At 45.9% G+C, this 15,699-nt stretch overlaps 1 protein-coding gene across 1 annotated transcript in view; it reads left to right on the plus strand.

Annotated features, from left to right (window-relative positions):
• Positions 1–15,268, plus strand: part of ANKRD22 (ankyrin repeat domain 22) — a 38,517-nt gene extending 23,249 nt beyond the window's left edge. The window contains exons 5-10 of the mRNA XM_058696274.1: positions 5,384–5,575; positions 7,857–7,964; positions 10,246–10,323; positions 12,910–13,008; positions 13,286–14,779; positions 14,998–15,268. Of these exons, the coding sequence (XP_058552257.1) occupies positions 5,384–5,575; positions 7,857–7,964; positions 10,246–10,323; positions 12,910–13,008; positions 13,286–13,363 (555 nt within the window). The 3' untranslated portion in view covers positions 13,364–14,779; positions 14,998–15,268. The remainder of the gene's footprint in view (positions 1–5,383; positions 5,576–7,856; positions 7,965–10,245; positions 10,324–12,909; positions 13,009–13,285; positions 14,780–14,997) is intronic.
• The last annotated feature ends 431 nt before the right edge of the window (positions 15,269–15,699 follow it).

Here is a 15,699-nt window from a genome sequence, read left to right on the forward strand (position 1 = left end):
TTACCTTAATGGAGGGCTTGTTATTATGGGTCTGATCTGAGCTGAGTGTTTCATCTATGCAGTCACGTTCCTGTGACCTGATAAAGAAGATTTGGTTATCATTATTTTTTAAAGTGTCTATTTATTTTGAGAGAGAGAGCAAGAGTGCACATAAGCGGGGGGTGGGGGCAGAAAGAGACAGGAAGTCAGAGAATCCCAAGGGAAGCTCCACGCTGTCAGCACAGAGCCTGATGTGGGGTTCGATCCCACAGACCATGAGATCATGACCTGAGCCGAAATCGAGAGTTGGATGCTTAACCAACTGAGCCACCCAAGTGCCCCAAGAAGATGTGGTTATTAAATCTAGAAGGGAACAAAGCACAAAGAGGCTAAGTAAGTTGTCCAGCTAACAGTACTCTTATGTGGCAGTGTTGAGATTGGAACCCAGAGAGTTTCTTTCCAGAGCCCGCGTTTCTGACCACGTGATAGCACTTTGCCTACAGATGTGCGGAATGAGGACGAGACCCTGCTGCCTCCCTCTGTGCTCCAGGAGCTCTGTCTTGGCTTTTACTGCCAAAGTGACGACAATTCCTCTCCAGTCACACCCTCTGATTCCTCGTAGACCATGTGCTCAGGCCCCCGTGTTCTGCCTCCTGCCCCATCACTCTATGAACATTGATCTTTGGATACTTATTCATGATCAAATCTAGAGTCTCTCCTTACACTTCATACCCTTACGTCCATTTTTCAACTTTTCCTTCTTTGCATCTGGACCAAATCTTTTTCTGGTTTCTCCTGCAACCTCTCGGACCATTATTCCTTTACCTCTTGGCAGATATTGCTATATCCAGGTCAGTTTGGAGAAGAATCTGGATACATAACCAGGAAGGCTTGGACACCAGCTGATCAGGGCGGAAAGGGGACAGACCAGCCTCCTGAGAGTGTAGACTGTAGCTTAATTGGGGTGCAAGTGGAACACAAAATAATCTCAAATGCAAAGTCTTGCAGCCAGAAGGCATTCTGAAGGCTGTTTTTCCAACTGCCTGAAGTAATTACAGCCGGAAGAATGGATGTATTCTGTAGTCATTCCCCTTGATTTCATTGCTGGCACTGCTAGTTATGAGCTGTGTAACCATGGGCGCGGAAGGCAACTTCCCTCAGTCTCACCAATACAAAAGGGGCATACGGTTTTGCTCGGAGGGTTGTGTGAGGGTTAAATGAAGTAGCTGAAGGACTCAATAAAGGCGAGATCACGTTATGACTCATTCATTCCCTTACTTGTTCACCAAATAGACATTGGATGCCTACTGTGTGCCAGGCGTATGCTGGATGCCGGGGATAGAATGTTCTAGTACAGACACAGTACCTGCTTTCACGGAGCTTACAGTCTAGCTGGGGAGATAGCTGTTAGTAATACTCGTGCCTTTCTTCACTTAGATCAAGGGTACAGAGAAGGCGGTGGTAAGAGACGAAGTTGGAAAGACAGGATTTGGGACATCCGAAGAATCGTGTGTCAGCTCGAGGACAGCATCCTAACCCAGCGGGTCATCAAGTGACCAAACGTTTCGGGAGGGAAGTGACAGGAAGCTGCCGTTTTGGCGGTCGGACTGGGGGCTGGAAGGGGGAGACAGGAGGAAGCAAGGTCAGTTAACCACCGGTTTTGCAACAGTCTTGGTGAGAACAACGAAGATCTGAACTAGTGCTTTGCCAGTGAGGATGGGCAGAAGGCACCAGGGGATGGAAGTATCATGACGATCTCCCAAGGTCTCCACCGGTTTCCTCCTCCCCCAGAATCCCCCAAGTTCCAGAAACTTCAGAGGCCAACAGAATTCACGATAACTCTTCCCTCAAGGCAAAAGGACAGCCTCTTCCTCTTTCTGGGCCCTAGCTTTTGTATTGGGCTTCCCTTGGGTCCCCATCCGTGCTTTCATGACCCTGAGCTGCCCCCTGGTGGAGTCTGGGAGTTTACAACAGCGCCCAACCCTTCCTGTGGTTCACTCCACCAGCCATTTCGGGGTCCAGCTGAACCAGGATGGCACTTTACTTTTCAAATACAGGAGCTCTGTGCCTGGGACATAGGAAGCTCAGGAAAGATTAAAAGATAAGATCGGGGTGGTGTTTTAAGGACGGTCGCTTGAATGGGATTAAGGAAGAACTCAGCCCTACCGGGTGTCTCTTGAAGGCAAACTGTCTACTTGTCCCTTCCTCCTTTCTGATGAGGACTCTCAGTGAAGCCCACGCAAGGGGGGCTTTATTTGGTGTCCTATGGGAATGTGGGCCCAGCGTTGTCAAAGCTTTAAATGTTTTAAGAGAAGTTGGCAAGCCAGATGAGTGCATGAAATGTGCCAGGATGTTTAATGTTGTAATTTAAAATCTTAAGAAGAAAGAAATTAACTCTATAGCCACCTGCTTTCAAGTTCAGTATGGTGGTCTATCAGTTACCAAATGCTAGTCCTATAAAGGATGAGTCATAATCTGTGGCAAATTTGCACCGATTTACGGTGAAATTAGAAGAAAAAAAAAAAGACAAAGCAGCAGGGTTTTCCATACAGCGAAATCTGTCTCATATAAAGGATGGTTTTTTTTTCCCCCCTCTTCTGTGACTGTGTCCTTGTATATTTTGTTAAAATAGTTTTGCTCTTACATTTATGCTAAAACGCCTTTTATTTTACTAAATGATGATGTTGTTTCTCACGGATTTACTTGGCAAAATTAAGAGTTGGCGACTCAGCATCGCTGTTGTGTTTCGTTCTGTTTTGTTCGTTGTTGAGATCTAAGTGGCTGGGCGCCACTGCTAAGATAAGGGCTGAACGCCGTGGGGTAGTGTTTGCGCTTCGAAAGGACTTCCCCACCACCTCGAAGTGGATGGGGCAGATGCGTTGGCTGGGGAGAGACTGGAGGGTGGCAGTCACAGGGTGTGACGACGAAATGGAATTTCGCCTCATTCTTTTGTCTCGTGACCGAGGACACCAAGGCGCAGGACGGGGAGAGATTTGTCCACGGTCGCCAGGCGGCTAGTTGCACAATCACGACTATAACCCAGTTTGCTGACAGCAAACGCGTCCTTTCGAATGCTCTGGTCGTTTGTACGTCAGCCCCACAGAACCTGGAGACGCTGGTGAGCCCAGCTTGTGACGAGGCCTAGGCACGGGATGACCTCAGGGTAGCGGAAGGGGGGTTGTGTGGTTGGGCATTTCTACTGCATTTTGGACCCCTGTATCATGCCCATTTCTTTTGGGGGCACAGAACTTTGCCTCTTATCTGCTATTGAGCTGATTTGCCTCTGGGATGTTTCTTTCGTGAGCGGGGCTTTGGGTTTAAAAGTATCTTACTGTTGGGGCGCCTGGGCGGCTGAGTCGGTTGAGCGTCCGACTTTGGCTCAGGTCATGATCTCGCGGTCTGTGAGTTCGAGCCCCGCGTCAGGCTCTGTGCTGACAGCTCAGAGCCTGGAGCCTGCTTCACATTCTGTGTCTCCCTTTCTCTCTGCCCCTCTCCCACTCATGCTCTGTCTCTTTCTCTCAAAAATAAATAAACGTTAAAAAAAATTTTTTTTAATAAATAAATGTCAAAACAATTTTTTTTTAAAGTATCTTACTTTTGAGGCGCCTGGGTGGCTCAGTTGGTTGAGCATCCAGCTCTTGATTTCGGCCCAGGTCATGATCTCATAGTTGGCGAGTTCGAGCCCTGCGTCGGGGCTCTGCGCTCACAGTGCAAAGCCTGCTTGGGGTTCTGTCTCCCTCTCTCTCTCTGCCCCTCCTCTGCTTGCATGCACGTGCTCTCACTCAAAAATAGATAAACATTTTAAAAAAATCTTACTTTTAAAAGCTCGCCGATTATGATATTTGGCTATGTTAGAAACACGAACGGCTTAGCAAACGTACCACTCAGCTTTCTCACTGGTGCTCATTACCCCAATCTATGCTTCGTTAACATTGTTTTCTCATTGTTGAACGTGTGTGTGTGTGTGTGTGTGTGTGTGTGTGCTCACACTATATTCCCAACCGGTAAGTACATTTTGCATGGTTGAGAGTATTTTGTACACCTGTCCCCGGCAACTGCGACCGGCACACAGCAGAGGTCTGACCTTGTCGCCAAATTACAGAACGACTGAATAAGCAGTAATAATAATTTCCATAAATTGAGCATGCCAGGTGTGATTCTAAGTGCCTTTTTTTTCCACACTCTCTAATTAAAATCAGTCTGAGAATATTTAGTATTTGCCTACCATGTGCCAGTGCTGTGTTACATACTGGGGGTATGAATGGAATAAATTCAAACATTGCGTGGAACAGTATAGCCTCTATCCGCACGAAGCTGGCAGCCAGTGCCTTCCCGCACTCAATGCTGCCTCAACCCCTCCCGATTCGTGCTGGCCTGCAGCGCGTGATTATACAGAATTAAGACAAGAGTGGACAGTTAGGCCAGTTGCTGTGAAACAGGGCTGGAGTCAGGAAAGACCGGGTAAAGTAAAACTTAAGTGACGACACGAGGGATGGGCCAGAGGCAGCCAGGTGAGCAGAGAGGGGGAAAGGTGTTTTGTGCAGAGGAAGCAGTAAGGGCAGGGCCCAGATGGAAGAAACCAAACATGAAGCATTGAAAACAGAAGACAGGTCCAGAAGGAGGTGGGGGAAAGTGGGCAAGGGGAGGAGGTCAGCTTAGGTCTTGCTATCAAGCTCCCATGATGCTTTGCAAAGCCCCTTAGGACACTTTCTAAATAAAAAGCATCAGATCCAATCAATGATGTCATTTGTTATTTATGTATTATTTGTCTAAAATGGGTCTTTTCCACTGGGCTGGTTTCCTGGAGCGCAGGGCGCCATATGTCTTTGTTTGATCATCTAGTGCTGCCCTAAATTCCTCCGATGCACCTACTCTATATTCGGTGAAATCCTGCCTCTCTGACAGGCGTCATCCATCCGTGAGCACACTCTTGAACGCATCTGTGTGCCAAGCAATTTAGGAAATCGTTGAGAGGTTCCTCGTGGACTTGGGCTTGTTCTAGATTTAAGGCTCGGCATAATGGAGACCAAAAATCTCATGTACAAAGCGATACACAGTAAAACCTTGCTTTGCGAGCATACTTCGTTCCAGAAACATGCTTGTAATCCAAAGCATGTCTCTCAAAGTGAACGTCAAGAACCATTGGCTCAGTTGTGATCACGTGACATTCGGCATCATGTACGACTCGTATTGCAAGACATCGCCCGTTCATCAAGTGAAAAGTTGTCAGAAATTCTTGCTCGTCTTGTGGAACCCTCACGGAACAGGTTACTCGCAATCCAAGGTTTTACTGTATCACGATTGGGAAAGACTTGAGTTTTAAATTATCGGGTGGTGATTTCTCTCTTGCGGGGGCTTCGTTATGCTGGTATTTCAGGACCTGCTTGTGGTTTTCCCCTCTTAGCCCATCTGCCAGGCGGCCTATCAGAACGACTTTGGTCAAGTGTGGCGCTGGGTGAGAGAGGACCGCAACTGTATCAATGTGCAAGATGGCTTTAATGGAGACACCCCCCTGATCTGTGCTTGCCGCCGGGGGCACCTGAGAATCGTTTCCTTCCTCTTGAAAAGAAATGCTGATGTGAACCTCAAAAACCAGGTAGGCCATTACACATGAGTGGAGACAGCAATTGACTGTGGTAATCCTTTCTCCTCCTAGCAGTCGAGGATGTGCCATTTTCTCGTTGCTTGTAGCTCCTGATACAATTTTTTTTTCTTTAAAGGGACTAACACATACCATTCTATCAGGCTAAAGAGCCAAAATAAATCATAGTTCAATCAGCAGGCGTATTTTTTGGTTAATTATGTCCTTGTACTTCTGAAAAGAAAGGTTCATTCATTCCTTCATTCATTCATTTGACTAGTTAGAGCTCTCCCTTTCCTTTCCTCTTCCTCCTCATGCTTTTTCCTGCCTTCCTGCTTCCCTCTCCCTGCTCCTCCTCCTCATGATTCCAGAAGGAATGGGAAAGATTTCCTGGAAAAGAAATGCTGACCTGGTGGTGCTATTTCATGAGGTTTTTACCTACTGGGTCAATGTTCTCCGGGAGATCCTACCGTTCGCTCATAGGATTGAAGAAGGCCAGGTAGGTATTTGCCAAGGACAAACAAGGTCACGAACCAGAGGCTCCTTGAAGCCACACAGAGAGGCAGAAAGATTGTACTTAAAGATGCAGTGTTAGCTGACGGAGCCCTCAGAATCAAGGACGAGCAGAACACAAGTGTATTGCTGAGAACATCTCTTTCGGAGCACCTTGGAACGGCCAGTGTCTGCATCCGAGTAAAGACAGCATTTAAAGTACACTCAGTAAATATAAAAAGTCATTATTTGTAATACTTACGAGTGCTCTGTTTCCACTCACATACACGGAGTGAGGAAAACACAGCCTGTCGGGCCCGCTTACCCCCTTCCGAGTCAGTATCAACACCAGCTCCTCTGGAGCAATCGCGTATCATCAGCAAATGGATCGCTACCGGGCCTTCTTGCTGGTACTTCCTATTTTTTGCTTGGTTGGGTTTAAAAGCAAGGCGTGCCTGCACCGAATGTGACAGCGATGCAGCTTCGTGGACCGTGACACCGTCTCCCTTGCACACAGCTGGAGGGCCAGGTGTGTGGGCTTGTGGTGAGTGGGAGTGGCGAAGGCAGATGTCCGTGGGTTCACATCCTCTGTCGGGGGGACGTGCTCATTTGGAAGCCGGGGGAAGGCGATGTCGGACAGCACAGGGATGGGGCCGAGAAGGCGGAGAACCTCAGCCAGCCTGCAGGGATCCTCTGGCATCAGGAACATCTTGGGAAGGACTTTAGGGATATGTTAGATAAACAGAGACTTTATCAGAAGGAGGGTTCGGTTTACATTTTTTATTTTGAGAATAGTTTTAATGGTTTTTAAATATTTAATCTTTCCCAAACACTAATCTTTGCACGTTAACAGCTTAACCGGTGCCTTCTCGTGTCTTAAATCTATGTTCAGGAGTCATTTTCAGACGTCCTATAAACAAAGGCCTGAAAATAAAACGAAAAGCCCTGTGGGTAATTCACATGCATGCGCCTAATAGAGACCATCAGTTCTCTGGAGAGCACATTAAATTAAAACATAAATACGCTCTTTTTTTGGCTTGTCAGACTGAGCAGGATTAAAAAAGAAAATCAAGGGTTGATCGGGAAGAAAGTTTAAAATTTTTTTAATGTTTATTTTTGAGAGAGAAAGAGAGAGAGAGGGAATGAGTGGTGGAGGGGCAGAGAGGGAGGGAGACCCAGAATCCGAAGCAGGCTCCAGGCTCCGAGCTGTCGGCACAGAGCCCGACGTGGGGCCGGAATTCACAGACTGAGAGATCAGGACCTGAGCCGAAGTCGGACGCCCAACCGACTGAGCCACCCGGGTGCCTCAGGAAGGAAGTTTAAATCGTTATTGTACCCGAGCACAGTTTAGCGCAATACGAAAAGCATTCACACATTTCATGTTAGCAATTATACTTTGAGAAACTTTTGCCAAAGACAAATTTAGAAATGTTGACAAAGCCTTATGAATGGAGATGTTCAGGCAGTATAATTTATGAAAATAGAAAGCTAAAAACTTGAAATGTCCAACAGATAGGGTTTGGTTAAATAAAATAGAATAGCTCCATTCAGTAGAAAGTCATGAAGCCGTTATAGGCCTATGTTTACCATTTTTAAATGGCATGGAAAAATGCACATATTCTAAATGTTAATTAAGTTCCACTGCCCAATGTGGGGCTCAGACTCATAACCCTGACATCAGAAGTCACGCGCTCTACCGACCGAGCCAGTCAGGCGCCCCAGAAACTAAACTTTTCGATACGGTAATCTGAAAATATGAAATTTGAGACAAATATTAATGAGGAATCCTTTTCTTAATTTTCAGAAACAGAGAAACTGCTTGCATTATGCTGTGAAGAAAAAATTCACCTTCTTTGATTACCTACTCATTATCCTCTTAATGCCTGTTATGCTTATTGGGTATTTCCTCATGGTAAGTCCACCGTGCGTGTGACCAAAGGGCAAACGTGGAGATCAGCAGCATGAATCATCAAGTTTTGCTGGGCCGGTCATGTATAAAGAAATAGTAACAAAAATGAACTCTCGGTTTGCATTCTAAAAATGTACTTTCTTTCTTTCCTTTTTTTTTTTTAATGTTCATTTATTTATTTTGAGAGGGGGAGAGAGAGAGAGCGAGAGCGAGAGCGAGAGCAGGGAGGGGCAGAGAGAGGGAGAGAGAGAATTCCAAGCAGGCTTCCTGCCGTCAGCACAGAGCCCGACGTGGGGCTCGAACCCACAAACCGTGAGATCGTGACCTGAGCCGAAGTCGGACGCTCAACCGACTGAGCCACCCAGGTGCCTCCCTCTTTTTACCCCCCAGAGAACACCAGCTCTGTGCTGACTCATTCCCTTTTTTCCATCTGGTTCCCTAGTGGCTGGTTCCACCTTTGAGAGATGACTCAACACATGTGTCACTTACTCGTTAAATGACCAAGCTCCCTTCTCCTTGCAGCTAATAGACCGTGGATGTTAGTTAGTTAGTTGTCTTTGCTAACGTGGGCTCCGGGACAAAATCTGCCAGTTGGAAGTGTCATTGTTACCTCCTTGGGTATTTAAATGTTACAGAATTAGATATGATAGTGTTGATTTTGATGCTTCGATTTATGGGAAAAAGAAAACTGTAAGTCACTGATAAACACATACTCTGTTTATACCCCAGAAAAGTTCTCGAAAAATTACTTGTGTGTTTAGTACATGGCAGTTGCAGTTTCGGGGCCGGTGAGAGATCTTCCGTGTATTTTCAAAAGGATCGCAAGGGGGATTAGAAAGACTCATTCAGAATTTGTTGACTCACAACGCTGCTTTCTAAGACAGTCAGATGTTTAAAAGCCGGAGGCCCTGGCAAAAATACCATTGGAATGAATAACCGCCTCTTAATGCACATTTTCCTACTTATTCATGGGGCTTGAATCTGTGCAGTTGAGATATGTACGGCATAAGCGACCGGGGAGGAAATTTCAGAGGAAGGGACCAGGAAGGACTGTGTCACTGCAGAGAAAGGCAGTGTAGATGTTGACAGAGGAGGGAAGTATAACCAGGGAAGAAAACTGGGTGGGGCTTCCTGTATGGCTAAGGGCTGACCTCCGGGACAGCCAGGACTGCCGTGCTCCCCTAGCAATGGGACGTTGGGGTGATGCCCAAACTGTCCTGTGGTCAGGGTCTCGGGGAACTGGGTAGGAAAAGGGGATTTCTGAGGGGTCTGGTTCATTTCGTTTCTTTGTTCGACCTTCTGGCACACTCTTGCTGGGGCCCTACTACGTGCAGGCACTGGGTGTGAGGGATGCAGAGATGAACCAAACAGATGGAGTCCTGTCCGTGCAAGAGTTCGTTGGAGGGCAGTGAAGAACGCATGAGTAATAAAATACGGCAGAAACGCCTGTAAAATTACTCTGAAGTAGGTAATACAGGGAGGTGATCAGTGCCACGAGAGCCCAGAGAGAGATTTCACCTGGCCGGGTAGGTCAGGGAAAGCCTCCTGGAGGAAGAGGGGCGCGGGCTGGGATACTAAAAATGGATTTAAAAATAAAATTAAAAAAAAAAAATTTTAAAACAGGGCTCTTGGGTGGCTCAGTTGGTTAAGCGTCCGACTCTTGATTCTTGCTCAGGTTATGATCCCAGGGTTGTGGGATCGAGCCCCACGTTGGGCTCCGCTCTGAGCATGGAACCTGTTTGGGATTCTCTCTCTCCCCTTCTGCCCCTCTCCCCACTTAGATTCTCTGTCTCTCTCTCTAAAATAAAATTTAAAAATTGTTTTTTGAAAATAGAAGAAGAGAGGAGAGGCTTCTAGGCGGAAGGAACATTCGGGGCGGGGTGAGCCGGCAGGGACCAGAGGCCAAAACAAATTGGGCCTTGCAGGACAGGCTGGGAAGTTTGCTTCTGTCCTCAGAGCAATGGGACAGTGCCTGTGGGTTCTGAGCCAGGAAGGGAAAGACTGGTCCCTGGGCCCCAACCTCAGTAAGATTTGGCAGGTCTGGCGTGGGGCCGCCGAATTTGCATTTCTAAGTTCCCAGGTGCCCACACTGCTGCTTCAGGACCACAGTCTGAGAACCTGATTGGTACTGGACGGGGTGAGGAGGCGGGGAGATTTTAAGAAAGATGCATAGACGCATAGAGGTGTTGGGATTAAAATAAACCCTGTGGAATAGAATAGTCCAGGCACACGATGGAGAAAACGCTTGTCAATGAACCTCCTCTTTACGTGTTGTTTGTAACAGGTGTCAAAGACCAAGCAGAACGAGGCTCTCGTTCGAATGCTGCTGGACGCTGGCATCGATGTGAACGCCACGGACTGCGTAAGTTCGTGCGTTTAGTCACCTTGAAATGATATTCAGAATGGTATTTGCGGGCAGAGTATTTGTCACCTACAGAGTTACTCGCTTTGTTTTCCTAGACACGTCTACATGTTCCTCGTCTTTCTTTACGTTTCGTTTTTCTTTCTTTCGGTTTTCACTGCTAGTCAGGCGAGCTGGGGGTCGGTTAGATGCTGCCACTAAACTCACGGGGATCTTTATGGACTGGAGGACAGTTTTAGAACTTTTTAAAATGTTTTTATTTTGAGAGAGGGAGAGAGGGAGAGGGAGACGAGTGGGAAAGGGGCAGAGAGAGAGGGAGACACAGAATCCGAAGCAGGCTCCAGGCTCCGAGCTGTCAGCACAGAGCCCGACGTGGGGCTCAGACCCGCAGACTGTGAGATCATGACGTGAGCCGAAGTCAAAAGCTCAACCGACTGAGCCGCCCAGGCAGCCCCCAGCTTCTCATGTTTTGCTGTGGGCGTTTTCACAAGTCACACACGTATTGGACTCTCCATTTGTCACCTGTAATGTGAGGGTAGCCACAAACCTACCTTGCGAGGCAGACTCATGTAGGGTGCTCAGCAGAGTGCCTGGCACACAATAAGTGCTCAACGAACAACAGCTGCGGTGGCCAAGCTCCCAACCCACCCGTAAGCGAGTCCCCACCTGTAAACTCCATGGATGAGGATCAAAGTCAAAGAGCCCAAGTGGCGCGGAGGGCGTGATGAGCAAGCAGCAGTGAACTTCTTCCTGTCTCTAACTAAATATAAGGTTTTGTTCTCATCTTTCACCCTTACACCCTGCGTCCCTCTTCCTCCCTTAAATGATCATAAATGGGCCCGATGTTTATTTGTATGACGTTTTATTTGCTTATATTGATTGGATGAAATTTTGGATTCCCAATTGTTTATTGAGAAAGGAGGCAAGTTGAAATTTGAGTAGACACGAACCAATATTCTGTGATCCTTGATTTGTTTTATGCCGTGTGCACCTCTGTGGGTGCATGTGTGTTACCACTGTTCCATGAGAGAGGAAATGTGCCCATCCCTGTTTCTATTAATTATTTACATCATTTTAGTTTTGATTATATTGGTATCATCATATGTTTAAACGGAGGTAGCTCTACGTGTGTGTGCACGTGTGTGTGTTTGTGTGTGTGTGTGTGTGTGTGTGTGTGTGAGAGAGAGATTGAGAGAGAGAGAACACAGGAGAATAAGTTACTGAAGTGTATGTTTTTCCTTTTATTTAAAATAGAATTTTGGGGGATACCTGGGTGGTTCAGTTTGTTGGGTGTCTGACTCTTGATTTTGACTCAGGTCATGATCTCACGGTTCATAGGATTGAGCCCCGTGTCACTGTCGCTGTCAGTGCAGAGCCTACTTGGGATTCTCTCTGCCTCTCTCAAAGTCAATAAATAAACATGAAAAAAAAAAAGAAAAAAGAAAATAGAATTTTTGGGTTAATTTGGATAGATGACTATGGTGCTCTGTCATTCCTTAGAAAACTTCAAAATGTATTAAGTAAGATGTTATTAAAGATTGGGTGAATGGTTCGCTGAAGGTTTTTCTTGGTCCTTTCATTTAAAGTCAAAAGGTTTAAAACTTTGCCTGTGATCAAAATTTCTCTAGGATATTTTTCTGCTTCTCGATATGTATCTCTAGCTGGACTGTTACATTCCACACACACACACACACACACACACACACACACACACACATGCGCCACCATTTTTCTAAGACTATCTGAATATTCAGATAGTTTTTCCAACTCGAAGTAATGCGGTGCATTGTATTTCTAGGTAATTACAATCACTTTATTTCACATGGAAAAGTTCAAAGCCAGCTGTTTGGTGCATGATGTTATCACTTAAGAAAAATCAGCAATTGCAGCATTATCCGTTATGCTCTTAGAAGAGTTAATAAGGTCTGGCATTAATTTGTCACATACCCAAACCATGGTTGTTGGGCTGCTTTTTGAAAGGCAATATCTGGGGCACAAACACCTTAGCTATCCATCTCTTTTCACTTGTAGTTGGTGTTTTAAGTTAGTACCAGCAGAGGAGATCCGCTATTTTAGAATGCAGAATATAAGCCACAGCAAACCAAGCATGAGAGGTTTCTATATAGAACTAACTGCACCGATCCTGGAGCTGGGCTGTAGCTACATGAGCACTGTCTTCAGGTTGTGGGGATTTTGATCAACAACCACGGGGGATGATATTTGCAAAAAAGCCCGTGTGGGGACCCTTGAGGAGAAAAGACGGTACGATGATCGAGGTGGCGATTGCCCAGACATAGAATTCCACAAAGAAACCTTGAGACAATTGAGCGTTAACTTCTTGCAGGCTGTGTTAAGTTTGGAACAGAAAATGAGAAAGGAAGATATTAATGGCTTATAGGACGTTAACCATATACACATGGAGGCAGGGAAGCCTTTTGAAATACAAGAAAAGTGGGTGTGCGTGGATGATTTGCAGACCGGTTTGCTTGGGTGGACCCTCTAGGATGTGACAAGTGCTTGCCGAAGGAGCCGCCTGCCGGGTCTGTAGAGCCCACGATGAACTCACTGTTGGTCTTTCGGTTTCAGTACGGCTGCACCGCGTTACATTACGCCTGTGAAATGAAAAACCAGAATCTCATCCCTCTGCTCCTTGAAGCTCATGCAGACCCCATGATCAAGAATCGGGTAAGAATCTGTGGGCTGTGCTCCGAGGTCCTTCTAGCAACAGCATCTCCTAACTTGGGCTGTGTGCTGAAGTGAATTAATTGCCTCTGATGTTGTTGACAGCAAAGCTAATTGTCCTCACTAAGGAGTTACGTTGTCCTATTCCTGTTAGAACCAAATGACCTTTAGAGCCCTTGCCGGGCTTGTAAGTCAGTTGGTATAGACTGTTTACTAGGCCTTTTGCATCGACCTTGGACTGCATCGGAGACAAAGGACCGTAATTTCTTTTTCTCCTCAGCGTGGTGAGACTTCGCTGGATATTGCACGGAGATTGAAGTTTTCCCAGATTGAGTTAATGCTAAGGAAAGCATCGTAATCCTAGAGGCCTCACATGGAGAAGTAGAAAGAAACTAAAGTGCCGTGTTCTCTCTCCATTTTGGACAGTCTGTGGACCGCTCAACCTGGATGCTGCAATTTTACGGTTACCATGGGTAACCCTAATGGCGGTTGCCATGGTGACATTTGTGGAAGAGCTTTGTACTGATGATTTTTTTTTCTCCCAGTGGAGTTCACCATGGTCATAATCTTTCTAGGAGAAACACTGAAGTCATGGGAGTTTCCACTTTGGTCAACACAAAGGTGACATTTCCACCCCGGTTGGTCCTGAAGAAGAGAATCGCAGTTGGCTGGCTCGGTCCTCTCTTCTCAGGTGTGCCACTGTGACCAAGAGGTGGTCCTGTCTATATCATACCCAAAAAACGACTGTTTCTCTCCGTCCTTTTGAGTGGTAAGAGGAAGATTCGAAGTAGATATATTTGTATAGAATGATGTGTTGGGGGGGGTGGGGGGAGAGCTTCATATGTAAATATTCATTTGGTGAAACAACTTCAATAAAACCAACTATCAGTCGTCGGGGGTGGGGGTATTTAGGCCACAGTCATATTGGGAAATCCTACAAGCCAAGGCTTTTTCTTTCTCTTTCCCGAGAGCCAATTTAACTAGAATACCTCTAGACATTTTGCTGTCAGCTCATAAGTAAAATCCGTCTTAATTATGAACAAAATTAGGCAACTATCAAGATGTTTCCTCACGGGGCGCCTGGGTGGCTTAGTCGGTTGAGCGTCCGACTTGGGCTCAGGTCATGATCTCCTGGTCCGTGAGTTCGAGCCCCGTGTGGGGCTCTGTGCTGACAGCTCGGAGCCTGGAACCTGTTTGGGATTCTGTGTCTCCCTCTCTCTGCCCCTCCCCTGCTCATGCTCTGTCTCTCTCTGTCTCAGAAATAAATAAACATTTAAGAGAAAAGATGTTCCTTCAAAAATACCTTTATGATTCTCTCGTGAATGCCAGGCAGCTACTAAGGTTGTTCTTTCTGTTTATTTTCATTGTTAAAATTCAAAATATTATTGTTAACGTGGGACAAAGGATTTCTTGACAATAAATAGAGCAAGAGAAAAAGATGCTATCTGCATTATACTTCCAGAAGGGAGACAGTGAATATCAAAATACATTTCCCAAGTCCTGTGTCAATGGCACAGAGTAGAAATAAACACATTTTAAAAATGATCAAATTTCACCAAGCAAGACTGAATCATTAATATCTTTAGACATGGACTAAAGTGTAGACATATCACACACTATATGAGGTAACGAACAGTCTAAGAAGAAAAGATTTACCATCCTTGAACAGAACAAAGGGTTATTGAAAATCAAATCCAGAATATTTATTGAGCCTTAAGATGTATGTTTTGTGAAGGAAATAGTAGTGTGTAGGTACAGATTCAGAAGCCCCTACGTGTCTCTGAAATTATTTTAACGTTTATTTATTTTTGGGACAGAGAGAGACAGACAGAGCATGAACGGGGGAGGGACAGAGAGAGAGGGAGACACAGAATCGGAAACAGGCTCCAGGCTCTGAGCCATCAGCCCAGAGCCTGACGCGGGGCTCGAACTCACGGACCGTGAGATCGCGACCTGGCTGAAGTCGGACGCTCAACCGACTGCGCCACCCAGGTGCCCCTGAAATTATTTTAGACACATGGCACTGAATAGAGTTAGCAGGTGACTCTGGGGGACTGAATCAACAAATGAACTTCACACACCAGTGTACCTTCCACACGCACCTGTGTACCTTCAATTTGGTTTGCAAAATTACGCTATCACTCATGTGTGACCGTAACTGTCATCTTTGAGACGGTGTGAAAATTGAGCATTTTCTTCTATTCGTGACTGACTCTGGGCAGTTACCAAGATCAGAGAATAAAATACGCGACAGTTTGTTGTCTCTATGCTCATGACATTCTAATACTTTCTTCCTAGTTTTTCGTTTTTGAAGGCAGAAAACCGGGGCAGACATTTGTGGACAATAGGTCTTCTAGCATCAGTCAATGAACTCTCCAACGAGCTGGGCTAGATGCTAGGTACTGAAATACATATACGTGCTTCATGGAGTGCATAACGTGCTTACGGAAAACTCATTAAATTCCTCACAAAATTATTTCCTCTGAGACTTAACTATAAAACCCTGGCCCTTTCTAATGGGGCTTAAAATGTATTTCATCCATATGGTCCCCTCCCTCCCTCCCTCCCTCCCTCCCTCCCTTCCTTCCTTCTTTCTTTCTTTCCTTCCTTCTTTCCTTCTCTCCTTCATTCCCTCCCTTTTCTCTTTCTTTCTTTCTTTCTTTCTTTCTTTCTTTCTTTCTTTCTTTCTTTCTT

Source organism: Neofelis nebulosa, chromosome 13 (genome assembly GCF_028018385.1).
Source record: "Neofelis nebulosa isolate mNeoNeb1 chromosome 13, mNeoNeb1.pri, whole genome shotgun sequence".
NCBI classification, from domain to species: Eukaryota; Metazoa; Chordata; class Mammalia; order Carnivora; family Felidae; genus Neofelis; species Neofelis nebulosa.